This window comes from Mycotypha africana (genome assembly GCF_025528875.1).
Source record: "Mycotypha africana strain NRRL 2978 chromosome Unknown BDF20scaffold_10, whole genome shotgun sequence".
NCBI classification, from domain to species: Eukaryota; Fungi; Mucoromycota; class Mucoromycetes; order Mucorales; family Mycotyphaceae; genus Mycotypha; species Mycotypha africana.
In genome coordinates, this window is record NW_026515734.1 from 600714 (window position 1) to 613656 (window position 12943).

Genomic DNA, 12943 nt, shown 5'->3' on the forward strand with positions numbered 1-12943 from the left:
CTGAAAGTGTCCGAATTCAAAAATAAATAGTCACTTGATTTTCTTGAATTTGCTTAATGGAAGAATCCCAATTTTCTTTTTGCAAAAAAAAGTTCCAAGTCAAAAACCGAAAATACAATAATTACAAAAAAGGAAAAATGGGGTTTTTTATTTTTGTTGTCAGCATAAAATCATCAGAGTGGGATACAATTATATATTTCATGAAAAAAAGAATATCGTATTGAAAAGGTATAACGAAAAAAAAAAAAATAAAAAAAAAAAAAAAATCCCTCGTAAAGATATCTTTTTTTTTTTTTTTTTTTTTCTATTTTCCATAGTCAGAAAAATGAGAGTACTTACATTTAGGATCATGACAAATACCTCCAGTAGTTTCAGCGGGACATAATGCATTTTGAGGTTGAGCATTGGTATTCCTTATACCGAGGGAGGCAAAGGCTGATCGATAAGGTCGGAAAGCTTTTCCATTTGTAGTATTTTGGTTTGCAAAGGAAGGTGGTGGCGGTGATGGCACAGAGGGTGGTGAGGGTGAGGGTGGTGCTGCTGCTGACGTAGAAGGAGATGGAGACGTTGGCTGTTGCGGTAGAAGTTGGGTCACTTGTTGAGGTGATGTATGATCACCTGCAATAGCCTTTTGTTTTTTCTTTTGTTCAATCTCCCCTTCCTCTGGACTTTCTCGTCGTCTCTTCTCCTCCTTTTCTTCTTCGGCAATAAGACCATCAATATCTATAATCTCGATGGCTTTTGGATGCTGAGTGCTTTTGTTGAAAGGCTCAAATGGACGTGCAGGCAGTGACATTCCATGAGCCTGCTGCTTCTTTGACGCTTCAGTGGGCGAAAAAGAGGGTGATTTTGGATCTGAAGCAGGCGTCACTGTTGTTGAACTCTGGTTGGAAGGTCTGTTGTTCACAGCAATGAATTGGGGAGGCGTTTGAGCAGCAATGTGTTGTCGACTCGTGTGTTGCTGAATTGCTGATAATTGTGATGAAAATGGTCCCACCATGGTAGCAGTAGCAGTAGCAGTAGCAGCAGCCACAGTGAGAGGACCACCTTGGATGGATGCATCGTCCTTGGATGGCAGCATGGCACTGCCGTCCGGAATATTCAAAGTAGCCATGGATATGCTTTGACGCTGCCCATCGGTGGCGTTGTGCTGCGTCAGTGGCGCATTCGTCGCGCCCTCGACTTCATTGTCACTGATCATTGGATTGTCCGTGGATGGCGTGTTTGCCTTACCCTTTCCCCTTGCCTTTTTTCTCCGGTTTTTTTTCTGACTGTGACTCAGGTGCTGCTGCTGCTGCTGCTGTTGCCCTTCCTGCTCTTGCTGCTCTTGCTGTCCTGGCGGTGGCGGCGGTGGCGGCGGTTGTGTCTCGACCCTTTTACCTTTCTCTTTCTTTGCTTGCTGTATATCGTTCTGCGACATTTTTGTATCGGGTTTCTTTATGGGAGAAGGCGCAAGGGTCGCTGATTTGGAAGGCTTTTTTTTCTTATTTTTGGTCATAGAAAGATTGACTTCCAATCTTAATAACGTCGTGTTCAAATCTTTCAGCGTATGTTCAGCCATGTTGAGTTTGTTCTGTATTTCAGCCATTTTCGTCTTGGCCGCTGCACTTTGTCCTTCAAGTGCACTCAGTTGCCTTTGAACCTCCCCTTGCTGTTTCTGCTGATTGTCCAACAATTTTCTGTATTTACTGTTTTCCCTTCCTTGCTCCTGCACTTGTTGCCGCAGTTTATCTATCAGTTCCTGTTGCGCTTTTTTCTCTTTCCAATAAGCCGCTGTCATTCCCACATTCGTCGCAGCCATCGTCGGTGTCGTCGTCATAGAAGTTCTCGCCAACTCTCGCGTGTCCATAAGACGAGGTGAGCTAGGTGGCGTAAAGAAACGATCACTGTCCTCATCGTCTTCAGCTTCTGCAACAAGGTTGTCGTCATCATCATCCGATATAATAATCGCCTCTGTATTCTGAGTGCTCGTTACTGATGTCACATACGATGGCTTTTGCATACTAACTACCTTCTGTGACGATGTCTGTTTGGAGGGTGCAGATAAAATAGGTTCAACTTTGGGTATAATGGGTAAAGGATGTGCATAATGATCTCTTACGTGTTGACCAACTTTTCTTGTAAAAGAAACGGGTGCAAGCTATTTCATTGAGGAGGGGCCAAGTGTTCGGTTATTACCCAGCAAACGTGAAGGAGAGCACTTATCCGATCAGAGTAACTTACATCAACACCTTCGTCACCCAGATCAGACACTTGATCCCTTTTCAAGGCATCAACAGTCATCACAGTGTCATCTTCACCACTTGAGACATCCATATCAGAGGATCCGCTCTCTATATCTGAAATGCCATATCCTTTATTTATGTTAGTCATAACTCTATGACAAAGCAGGGAATTTTAGCAAAGAAGAGAGAAGAAAAAAAAAAAAAAAAAAAAAAAAAAATAGAAACTGAAATACAGAAATTTTAGAGTACAGACATCACTGAACGCCTTCAGCACACCCGCTTCTGGCCTTCCTTTTCTCTAAAATAAAGCAGTAAATGACATCAAAGCACTTGAACAATAGGATGGCTCACATAGCAGTTAAATAGATAATAATATATTATAATTTATTCGCTTTTACAAGTATAAAATAAATAAGTGGTTAAAATAAATGTTTCTAGTACAAAAACATTTGTTAAAAGTGTACGTTTCTACGTATATGTATCATTACGGGATTTTCACAAGTAAAAGATATGAAGGCTATAAGAGTGAGAATATTAGGATGATTAATAATAATAAAAAGTTAAAGGATATATAGAATAACAACGATAAGTGTAGCAACCACCCCCACCCCACCTAGGTGCACACACACACACACACACACACACACACACACATCAACAGCATCGACTTTTTTTGAATCGAGAGTCACTACTTGTCAACGAAAAGGAGTTACTCTCGTTCATATCCAATTCCATTTGAGGTATCTTCACCATCCGCGCAATATGAGCAAAAGCCTTCTCCACATGATCCCCATTCTTTGCACTTGTCTCGAAGCATGGAATCTGCATCTTGTCACTCGAATGAGTTTCTGCCCAAGCTCTGGCTTGTCGTCTCGATACCACTCTGTCATCTATGTCTATTTTGTTTCCAATGATCAATAAAGGGAAATTCTCTGCTTCTTCTGCCGGCAACGATGATTGCTTCAGAAAATCTTGTCGCCAACGGTCTTGACAAAGGGCCAAAAAAGGTACATTAGAAACTTGTCTGCTCGTCGAATGTTTAGTGCTTGCAAGTTACCTAAATGCTGGAATGATAAATAGTTGTTCACATCGTAGACCAGTACACAGGCATCTGCTCCTCTATAATACGCAACACCTAGGGACTGAAATCGTTCTTGTCCTGCTGTATCCCATATCTGCATCATGACTTTTCTACCATCGTCTGTTTCGACTTCTTTTGTAATAAAATCAGCACCTACAATGGATGTTGATATAGACAACACATAGGTGAGTCCTCCTCTCCTGCCCACTTGGTCTCAAGTTGGTTTGTAGATTTACCTATGGTTGCTTTATAGGCTGTTGTGAATCGTTTGTGGATATACTAGATAGAAGATGATTTATTTTATTTTATTTTTTGTTCGATAGTCAATAAAACAAATGTAGCTGTCCATAGCATTGAATGTTAAACCATCAACCTGATTGAATAATATTTACTTGATTTCGAAGGCTAGTCTAATAAAAAAACAACGTAAATACATCTTTCTGTCGCCTATCTTGAATGCCTGTTTTACCTCCATGCATAAAAAGAAGGATATTTACTTTGCCCACACCACCGTCGCCAATTAGCACAATTTTAAGAATGTCTTTGTGCATGTCTTATTTCTGAAAAAAATGAATTCCACTGTAAAGGTTCGAAAAGGTGCTTCTTCTTTTTTATTATTTTATTATTGTTATTGCGTATGATTTATTGATTTAAGCTTATTTACAAAGGCAAAAAGAAACAGAATAGAATTCTAACTAATAAAAAGTACAGCAATTTTTTTTTTTTTTTTTCTTATTATGACGGGGAGATCGGGGAAAAAAAAAAGTTAGACCCGAAGAGACTTATCATGTGATCTTTCAACACAACCCAAAAAAAAACCCAGCAAAAGGAGGAAAAGAGAGATCTGAAAAGACGCAAAAGAATGACGCTGTTTGACGGAAAAAGAACCTGCAGCTTTGGTTTTAAGGTTGCTTAAAGACAGTTCCATCCGGCATTGCAGCAGTAATAGTCGTCGCCGTGAGCTGAGATACCCTCGACTCTTCAGGAAAAACAATGTCGAGTGTTTCCACTGTAAGCGTGCGGTCGTCAGGGAGTTTGTTTCTCTTGTCAGATGGCAGTTTGTTCTTGATAGCACTATCGCGACTCATTTGAGTATCACCGGTGGTCGTTAAAGAAGAAGAAATACAAGAAGCACCCAACACATCTATATCATTGTTTTCTGCTGCTGCTGCTGCTGCTGCTGTCTTTTTGTAAGCAATTAACCTTCGATCGTCACCAACATACAAATAAGCCAGTGGAATAAACGAAAAGAAAAACGTACTCAACAGAGTGCATAACCAAAAGAAGCCTATGGAAACGTAGAGATAACCGGCCATGAGAGGTCCTACGCACATACCGATCGCATAAGCGGCGTTAAAAAGAGAATAACTCCTCGCTAGGCCGTCAGACGAATGCGCGGGGTTCTTGTTTTCTTTCTCTACAACTTTCGCAATCTCAGGGTAGACTGCGGCTTGGCAAGCTGAAATATTGATACCGCCCATGGTAAGTACAGGAATTAACAACCAGAAAGGACCGTGTTGCGCATTTGGATAGCCAATCATAATGCAAGAGGGTGTAGCAAGAGTCAAAGCGACGAGAGCGACAATTTTCGTACCATAACGATCACATAGCCAACCGCAAATGGGACTAGCAATAATGGACGGAATCATGAAAGCAAGAACGATAAGACTACAGCCAGCTGCATCAAAGCCCCATTCTTGAGCCATACGCATCGACATGACGGGCTATTTCCAATACAAAAAAAAAAGAAATCGATTGCATTAATAATGAATTGTGAAGGAGTGAATAAGAAATGTCTGTTCAAACCCTACCTCGAAAGCACTAATAACAATAGCAACAATCATGGTCAAGGAAAGCGATACAATGAGTCTCGGCTGTTTTAGTAACTGAAACCATGTAACCGAAGGCTTTCGAACTGCTGCTACTGCTGCTGGTGTCGCTTCTTCTTGTTCTGCTTCTTCGGAGACCTTCTTATTTGGGAGACTACCTTTTTCGATGTCATTCTGTTGATCCATGGCCGCTTGCGTGGCATCGTTCACTTTTGTATCTTGGGAAAACCATTCAGGAGGCGCACTTGAGCGCTCAATCAAAATAAGACGCATGATCATGTCTAAACCACTCAAGCACATGGATGCAATAAACGGCGCTGCATGTCCTAATTCACTATACAATACTATTACGACAATGAGGTCGAGAAACAAGAAAAAAAAAACAGCAGAATATGTTAGTTTGTCATATTTGACTTGTAGATCTTCATAGCGATCATAAACGTGTTATCTAAAAAGAGAGAAAAAGCAATATTTACGTCCTACAGAAAATAATACAAAGGGTCATCAGTTGTCTTTATGTTTTTCCGTCTGTAGTGTATTTCTGTACTAGGGAAAGCCTTACCACCAACAGGCAACCCAACCATCATGCCTAACGGATAAAAACCTACTAATTTTCCCATTTGTACGCCGAGTTCTTCTTTGGGCCAATTTTCAGCTATTAGGCATAGACACATTGTCCAGACACAAGCATTAGAGGCACCTTGTAAAAAACGAGCTACCAATAGCATAGGATAGGTAGTACTAACCATAAATAAAACGTTAGCAGCCATTGAGGCTCCAGTGCCTAATAGCATCGGCAGTCTTCTTTGCTTAATTCGATCTCCCAGATAACCAAAAATGGGTGATCCACCTAGCGATTGTCAATCATGTGTATTACAGTTCGAAACGTAAGTCAATCCCACAAAAAAAAAAGGGTGGTCTGTTTTCTTTGTTGTTAAACTTACATAATAGTCCGACCGCATAAAGAGCTACTAAAATGCCTGTATCATGAGAAGTCATCTCTATATTTTCAGTAATGCCCGCGGACGTAGCATAATCCGTCCCATCTTTATCCAAATTTCGTATACGAGCGACGATGAATGGAGATAATGGAAACAGTATTGAGTGCACGAATGTCTAAATGAATATGGACGATTATTTAGATGCTACGTGAGATATGGGTAGAAATGACACGCATAGAAAAAGAGGCTTTACGCTAGTAAAAAGACCAACAGCAGCAGTCCAAAATACAAATGTTTTACTAGCTCTTATCTTGAATAAGAGCGGCCTTCTTTTCATTTTTCTCTTTAACTTATTGCTGTTGCTGAGATGCTCAGAATGAGGTGCCGTTGTCATTGTATGAGTACTCTCTTCACTCTTTATCGAAAGAGTTATATGTGATATCTTTTCACTATGATCGTCCTGATGTGTCATGATAAAAATATCCTTTGTTGATACAGAGCTTATTGTTGGGTGTTGTTTCGTTTGAAGAAGGGTGTTAAGAAAAAAAGGCCAACTAAAAAGTAGTGGCAAAAAGCAAAAAAATTAGAATGAAAGAAGGACAATGGAAGAGAAGCAAAAGAAGCCGAGTTGAAATACTCGGTCATATATAGTGATCTTCTTTCATTTTTACTTCCAAAGCTACGGTATGCTCTGTCGTTTAACAAGAGAAAAGCATATAAAAAAGGCAGGAGACAACGAATTTGGTGGCGGGGTACATTAGCAGTATGATCAAAAGCGTAAAAAAATTAAAATAAAAAAAGGAAAGGGGGTTTCTTTCGATCTTGTAAAGAACATCGCATAAGCCATTATCAATAAACAAAGTTACTATCTGCTTCTATGATACGTCATTTCAATAAATCCATTGTCATCTCATAAACGTAAAAAGTAACAGCATTCACTGGAAATGCTCGAAGAAGCGTTGGCCCAAGCCCTCTAAAGAAGACACCGAAACCTTCAACTATGAATGACCGTATAACACAGTCTTTAATAGATGCATAAGGACGATCGATTCGAATACTTGTACTCTCTTTACAGTTACAGTTAGCAAAAGTAGTTGCGGCTGTCGCCATTATTTGTTGTGAGGCTATTCTTACTGCTGGTGCTGTTGTTGTTATGCTTATTGTTGATGTGGAGTGATTCTTTATCTGCGGTTTATACAGTAGCTGCTGCTGCTGCTGCTGCTGCTGCTGTATTTGTTGTTCTTGCATTTGAAGCCTTGATTTGACAACATCAATGGGATAAATAGCGGCCCAAGATGCAACACCTGCCATGCCCCCTGCGACCAGGAGCTTACATGCATTATGATAGCTATTTGTTGTATTTTGGTTGCTGTCATACGAAACATTGTTGCTGCAGTTATTGTCAGATACTTCCAATAGTCGCTTCATTCCCTCGTAAACCATAAAATAAAGTCCGTAACTTGGTGCATCCCGGATAATAGTGATGAATCCGCCCTGATAGAAACCTTTTTTTTGGGGTTTGGGTTTGGGAATGAGAAGAAAAGTATTTTAATGATATATCATATAAAATGATATACGTAGCCCTGACTGCAGCTGTTATTACCTCTTAGTCCACTCCTTCCGTAAATTCTTTTCACTACTCTGAATGTTGACGTAGGTACCTTGGTCATTTGCGCTTGTAGTTTGATCAAATCGATAGGCGTCGACAGCAGGAAGCAAATAGTTCCTGCCCCACAGCCAGCGATATATACTTGGGTTAGATTTGGCGTGAATCCCTTCTGTGCCTGTTGACCTGAAAAACTCGACTCGTAGCTAGTTTCAAAATGTCGAATAATCGATCCGTACGACACAAAGAGCAAGGCATTCAAACCAGCTAATCCGACAATAGGTGATAAGACACCTTTGAATAAAGAGCCCAGCTATCATGTAATAATTCAACTTGAACAACGTTGGAATTTGGCTTTGGTAAAATGAAAAAACCGTTTAGGTTACCCCCTCTGTTTGAATCATATTTCTAAACGTAGCCCAAGATCCTAATTTCGGTGTCACTGTTACAGTAGTTGCCTTTGATACAGCAGTGTGACTACTGCCGTAGATGTCTTGTTGAGCAGTCAGTAAACTCGTAACAGGTGCTTGCAAGCGCGCCTTTTGACAAAATAGTTTAATCTGTCAAAGAAGACTTTACATTGTCTCCAAGGGCAGTCTTTTTCATTTGCATCTTTACCTTCAATACATCCAAAGGACTCCCAACAATAATTCCTGCTGCACCACTGATCCATCCTGGAAAAAATAAAAGAGTAATCATTATTTAAGGTCTGGAAAGAGATTGATCACACACACACGCGTACACAAACGCACACGCACACGCACACGCGCACACACACACACAAAAAGAATGGAAAGGAAGATTAACAATCGTATTCGGCTTCTGTTCTTGTAAAGCCCCTATTTACACTATCGAAACCCCCTTCCCCTCCTCTTCGATTGATGCTTCTTTTGATCCTGCAAAAAAAAAAAAAAAAAAAAAAAAAAAAAGATAATCCTGTATTTACCAGCAATAAAATCGTTCACACTTTCAGCTAGAATTTTACCGAGATTTTTGAATATGTGATCCTTCTATCTTTTCGCTTTTGGACGGTTCATTTGCTTACCCATTTTGTTAATCTACTCTAAAACCGGTCTTAAATGTTGGATCATAAAATCTTCTTGCCTCCTTTTATACCCTTTTTTTTTCGTTAAAATTGTCAAGTGTAACAATCCAAGTACAAATCAAGTAATAAAAGCAGGTACAATGCTTCCACTCTCCATTTACCAAATGTTTGAAAACTTCGACCACTTTTTAAGAAAGATTGGCCAATAATGTGAGACTAAATTGACCAGAAAAAGGAGACTCTTTTACCCAAATGTTTGAGGTGAATTTGACCATCTCTTCGAAAATAAATTAACCAACTTGCCAAATAAATTGACCAATGTTTTGGTCGAATTGATTACAAAGGCTCTTTATTGAAGTATTTAGAAAAAACAACTGACAGAACACTGGATGAAATTTATGCTTAAAGACGTCCGAATAAAAAAAAAAAATGTAAGAATAAAATAATATGAAATAGTCATTTCAATTCTTACTCCTTTGTTGATATTCCTGTATCATAATTCTTTTGAGGGTACAAAATCATGCCTTGGCAATCGCTGACAGTAACCATCTAACAGGCTGCAACCATGCCAGGCCTGAGCTTGTTCTCCTTATCCCGTGAATTACTTTTTACTATTGATTTTAATCTTCACCAAGCACTATTCTTTAATAAGCACATAGCCTCTTTCGTTCAAAGCTTCCACAACAAAAGACGAGCGATGGATAGGACTATTGCCCATAATGATGATGGATATTTTAATGAAAGGAGGTCTCTTGGAGCCTATATCACTCTAGAAGAATATTTGCTTCTTGGATTCGACAGATGGCCCATTAAATTCAACGAGCCCAAGGTTTTCTTTTACTAGTTGATTTTGCACCTGTTGTGTTGTAAAGAATGCCATCCTATATAAAAAAGTCAGAGCACCTATATATCTTTTATATTTGCAGTATACATACAAACAAAGTGGCTAAAAGTTCAAGATACTGAACAAAACAAAGTCGATCATTTGTAAATCTTATCAATTTGGATTATAGTGGACTAAGTTAAGTAGCAAGACTATAAAAAGATATTGAATTGTCTTTATTTCGAGTCAATGTTTAGGTCTCTTTTATATCTTTTGGAATAAGTAATTTGTTTTTGAGAAAAGGCATGTCTGAGACTTTGTAAATAATTATGGGCAGATAGGAAAATACATGTAATGTTGTTTAGGTGAACAATTACATATATTTGGCCTAGGTAATTATAGAGGACATCACATCATTCCAGTTTGTTGGTAATTTAGCAGACCTTTTTTCGATAAACTTCCAGTAATTTTTGTCATACAGAGACATCTCACTCAGAGTGACTTGAGTCCTGATTACTTGCAATGAATAAACCTTGAGCCTTTTAAATGTTTTCAAGGAGGCATTTTTATAATGAGCAACTTCTTTTTTCAAAGCAGATACACTGCATTCAAGGATTTTTAGCGAGTCTTCAATGGTATGCGATGTATTTTCTTTTATAGCACCACTATAAGATGCATTAGTAAGAATGAAGATACTGTAGATCGAATTTGATAATACTACCTTGACGCTTCCACAATTATTAGTTCCATATTGTTTTGAGTTTTCAAAATACCAAGGGCATCAATAAGCTTGTTGAAAGGGGCAGCACGAAGATCATAATCATAGTCTTTAAGATTCAGATGGCTTGAGGATAAAAAGGGGGTTTCACACCTACGAAAAAAAAAGATACAGAAATTACCTTCTTCTCTGTCTCTTTTTTTTTTCTTTCTTACCATTTGAATTCAATGAAATCAGTTCTCCACCATTGACACGTTAGGAGTAGTAGTCCGTGAAATAACTATGGTTGGTTTTCCAGATCAGTTCTCCACCATTGACACGTTAGGAGTAGTAGTCCGTGAAATAACTATGGTTGGTTTTCCAGTATAGATTTTGTTGTACTGTTTCTTAACTTAGATATAAGATTGTTCTATGAAAGAAAGCTCATTTATTAAAAGTATATTTCTCTTTATCTATTTATACTATCTACTTCCGCTCATTCATTCTACCGAGCACCGAGCCGGACCTCACGTGCTCTAATTCTATTGGTTGGGCTGACAATCCTTCACACTCTGGAATAACATTCTCAACGAAGTGAGTTCTTTCATGATTCAGAGTAAGCTCAGGCACAGTTCGACAGACTAAATGAAATGAGCAAAGACTATGTTTAATGATTTCTAAAAATACTTCTGATTCAGGTGTTAAACTGTGACTAGCTTTGAATGACCAAAGCATTTGATTATATGTATTAAAAGGCTCATCGCCCAACATAGAGATCAAGCAGTCAATCAAATTTAGCGATCGGAGTGATTTGTTTGACTTTTGTTCGTTTTCGCATGCTTGGTATTCACTTTTAGTCAAAGGATTGGTGGAGGAAAAAGAAGTGCCAAAGTGAAATACATTTTTCAATGCGTCAAGGTGGGTTTTTCGCAATTTAGGCTTGTGCGGACTCTCGGTTGTACTAGACGGTGTAGTGAAGCGGTATTGATTCTTTCCTTCGGTTGCACGTAGCTCAGACTACATTATATATTCGAAAGGGTAAACGAAAAAAGAAATGATATGCAATAACTTGCCAACTAACATTGTCAATTACATTGTTTGTAAAAGCTGCTAAAGTGTCTATAACACGATTGTCGCGTTTATTGTTTGTCTAAAGACACTAAGATTTAGGCTTATCATCAATCATTTGTAATATAAAAAAGCCTTACCGAAGTGGAAGTGTCAACATTGTCTAATTTCCGTTTGTTTCCTAGCTAAAAAAAACTGAACAAAAAGATCGCTTGTATTTCTGCTCCTATATACTTACTATATTACTGCCAATAACAGAAATGTTTGAATTCGAAATTAATCCACTGTTGTTGAAGGTATTGGAGACCTTAATGAAACCAGCTAGCTCGTTGGAAGCAGAAACAGAGGCAGGATCAGGTGTAGACGGGGACGCAGATGTAACATTCGAACCATTATCTTCTTGATTTTTTGGGGTTTTGTTATGGGTCTCTGCGGTATTTTCATGTTCTTCACCTTCTACTTGTTCCTCAGCATCACTATCAGATTATCGTTCAACATAATGTTTATAAAAACTTAGATTCAGGAGTTTCTAAACGAAAAATAGACTATAGTAAAAGAAGAACTTTATCAAGCCAAAAATAAATTTACATTGATATCACTAAGAGGTACTGTCTGATGCTTCCTCATTGATGTTTGTGTTTGGCCAACAGTGACTATATCTTTTTTTATGTCTGTTAAAAGTTCAAAAAAAGAGTCAAAAGATAAGCGTGAATCATAATAGCATATGGCATCTATTAGATTCCATTTTCTTGCAGGTGTATGATAAAAATAAGCAATGCTCATGATACAGTGATAAAGTCAAAGCAAAACCTCAAATTTCTTGGTTGCATGATTTTTAAGCTGTGTTGTAACATTGATGGTGACGAGCCAAAAGTTTCAAATGATGCAAAGCCATTTTTTCCCTGCTTAATTTTTCTATATACCTGCGTCATCATTTGAAATGTTTTGATCCGTCACCTTAGTGCGGAACATTAGTCAAGCATAAAATAGCGAAGGCTGCTGGGTTTTTATCCTTGATCAGTCTTACAGAAACCAGGTAAAAAAGAATGTTTTGATAGTCAAAAGGACCCAAAGATACCTGATATGATTCTTTATTTAGGGTATACAAACAAAAGGATACCTGATATGATCCTTTATTTAGGGTATACACACAAAAGTATTATGGCTGATCAACACGATGGATCACGACAGAGCCTCGACCTTTTTGCCATCACCATGTTATTGGAAAGACTGGCGACACTATTCATGCTAAAGCTTCCAAATTCAAGAAAATGAGATGTTGAATAGAAAAATAAAAGAAATACAAGCTATATAAATCCTATTATCGTAATTTGATAAACTACTCTGAATTTTTTTATTTTTTAACATGAAGTTATGGCTATGTAAATGCTTTTTAGCCTTTCTTTTCTAGAACGGTTGACGTTAACAAAGAGCAGTAGTATTTGTACGAATAAAAGATACTTCATTTGCTTTGTGATTTGAATAGTTTATGCTATGGCTTTTTAAAAAGCGCAATTCTGTGAAGGCTGGAAAAGGGTGTTACTTAAACCTCTCCAAGATATTATGATCTATCGAACAATACTACATATTAAGCATACATACGAAATTAACAGTAAAACTGGCTTGGG

General features: G+C 38.2%; 6 protein-coding genes across 6 annotated transcripts; all 6 read right to left on the bottom strand.

The window, feature by feature from the left end:
- Nucleotides 1-283: 283 nt before the first annotated feature.
- On the bottom strand, nt 284-998 carry BDF20DRAFT_889543 (uncharacterized protein). The gene has a single exon (XM_053082137.1). The coding sequence runs from the start codon at nt 794-796 to the stop codon at nt 305-307; it is 492 nt and encodes a 163-aa protein (XP_052932818.1). The 5' UTR covers nt 797-998; the 3' UTR covers nt 284-304.
- A 29-nt stretch (nt 999-1027) lies between these two features.
- On the bottom strand, nt 1028-2399 carry BDF20DRAFT_990448 (uncharacterized protein; the record flags this gene model as incomplete). The annotated part of the gene is made up of 3 exons (XM_053085322.1): nt 2224-2399; nt 2102-2140; nt 1028-2026 (listed from the first exon to the last, which is right to left on the bottom strand). Coding segments are annotated over exons 1-3 (1188 nt in total), but the record flags the coding sequence as incomplete, so codon positions are not given.
- A 200-nt stretch (nt 2400-2599) lies between these two features.
- BDF20DRAFT_979845 (rab family small GTPase) lies at nt 2600-4028 on the bottom strand. Its single transcript, XM_053085112.1, has 5 exons — nt 3804-4028; nt 3699-3716; nt 3543-3585; nt 3283-3459; nt 2600-3211 (listed from the first exon to the last, which is right to left on the bottom strand). Exons 1-5 carry the CDS (start codon nt 3855-3857, stop codon nt 2880-2882), a joined length of 624 nt encoding a protein of 207 aa, XP_052932820.1. The 5' UTR covers nt 3858-4028; the 3' UTR covers nt 2600-2879.
- Nucleotides 4029-4643: 615 nt separating this feature from the next.
- Nucleotides 4644-6410, bottom strand: BDF20DRAFT_797376 (major facilitator superfamily domain-containing protein; the record flags this gene model as incomplete). The annotated part of the gene is made up of 5 exons (XM_053076291.1): nt 4644-5030; nt 5346-5479; nt 5683-5985; nt 6080-6251; nt 6330-6410. Coding segments are annotated over 5 exons (1077 nt in total), but the record flags the coding sequence as incomplete, so codon positions are not given.
- Nucleotides 6411-6961: 551 nt separating this feature from the next.
- BDF20DRAFT_838531 (mitochondrial carrier domain-containing protein) lies at nt 6962-8731 on the bottom strand (the record flags this gene model as incomplete). The annotated part of the gene is made up of 6 exons (XM_053079172.1): nt 6962-7581; nt 7680-7995; nt 8069-8221; nt 8262-8356; nt 8629-8655; nt 8728-8731. The coding sequence occupies 6 exons, from the start codon at nt 8729-8731 to the stop codon at nt 6962-6964; spliced, it is 1215 nt and encodes a 404-aa protein (XP_052932822.1).
- Nucleotides 8732-9873: 1142 nt separating this feature from the next.
- BDF20DRAFT_889586 (uncharacterized protein) lies at nt 9874-10632 on the bottom strand. The gene is made up of 2 exons (XM_053082138.1): nt 10272-10632; nt 9874-10215 (listed from the first exon to the last, which is right to left on the bottom strand). Exons 1-2 carry the CDS (start codon nt 10484-10486, stop codon nt 9939-9941), a joined length of 492 nt encoding a protein of 163 aa, XP_052932823.1. The 5' UTR covers nt 10487-10632; the 3' UTR covers nt 9874-9938.
- Nucleotides 10633-12943: the final 2311 nt, after the last annotated feature.

What these genes read in the sequence shown, in the direction of transcription:
- BDF20DRAFT_889543 (XM_053082137.1), bottom strand. Translation starts at nt 796, where the DNA reads ATGTCACTGCCTGCACGTCCATTTGAGCCTTTCAACAAAAGCACTCAG.
- BDF20DRAFT_979845 (XM_053085112.1), bottom strand. Translation starts at nt 3,857, where the DNA reads ATGCACAAAGACATTCTTAAAATTGTGCTAATTGGCGACGGTGGTGTG. An exon ending in AGCCTATAAAGCAACCATAG is followed by an intron (nt 3,460 to 3,542) that starts GTAAATCTACAA and finishes CATCCATTGTAG; the next exon opens with GTGCTGATTTTATTACAAAA. An exon ending in TTTATCATTCCAGCATTTAG is followed by an intron (nt 3,212 to 3,282) that starts GTAACTTGCAAG and finishes CCCTTTGTCAAG; the next exon opens with ACCGTTGGCGACAAGATTTT.
- BDF20DRAFT_889586 (XM_053082138.1), bottom strand. Translation starts at nt 10,486, where the DNA reads ATGGTAAGAAAGAAAAAAAAAAGAGACAGAGAAGAAGGTAATTTCTGT. An exon ending in ATAATTGTGGAAGCGTCAAG is followed by an intron (nt 10,216 to 10,271) that starts GTAGTATTATCA and finishes TGCATCTTATAG; the next exon opens with TGGTGCTATAAAAGAAAATA.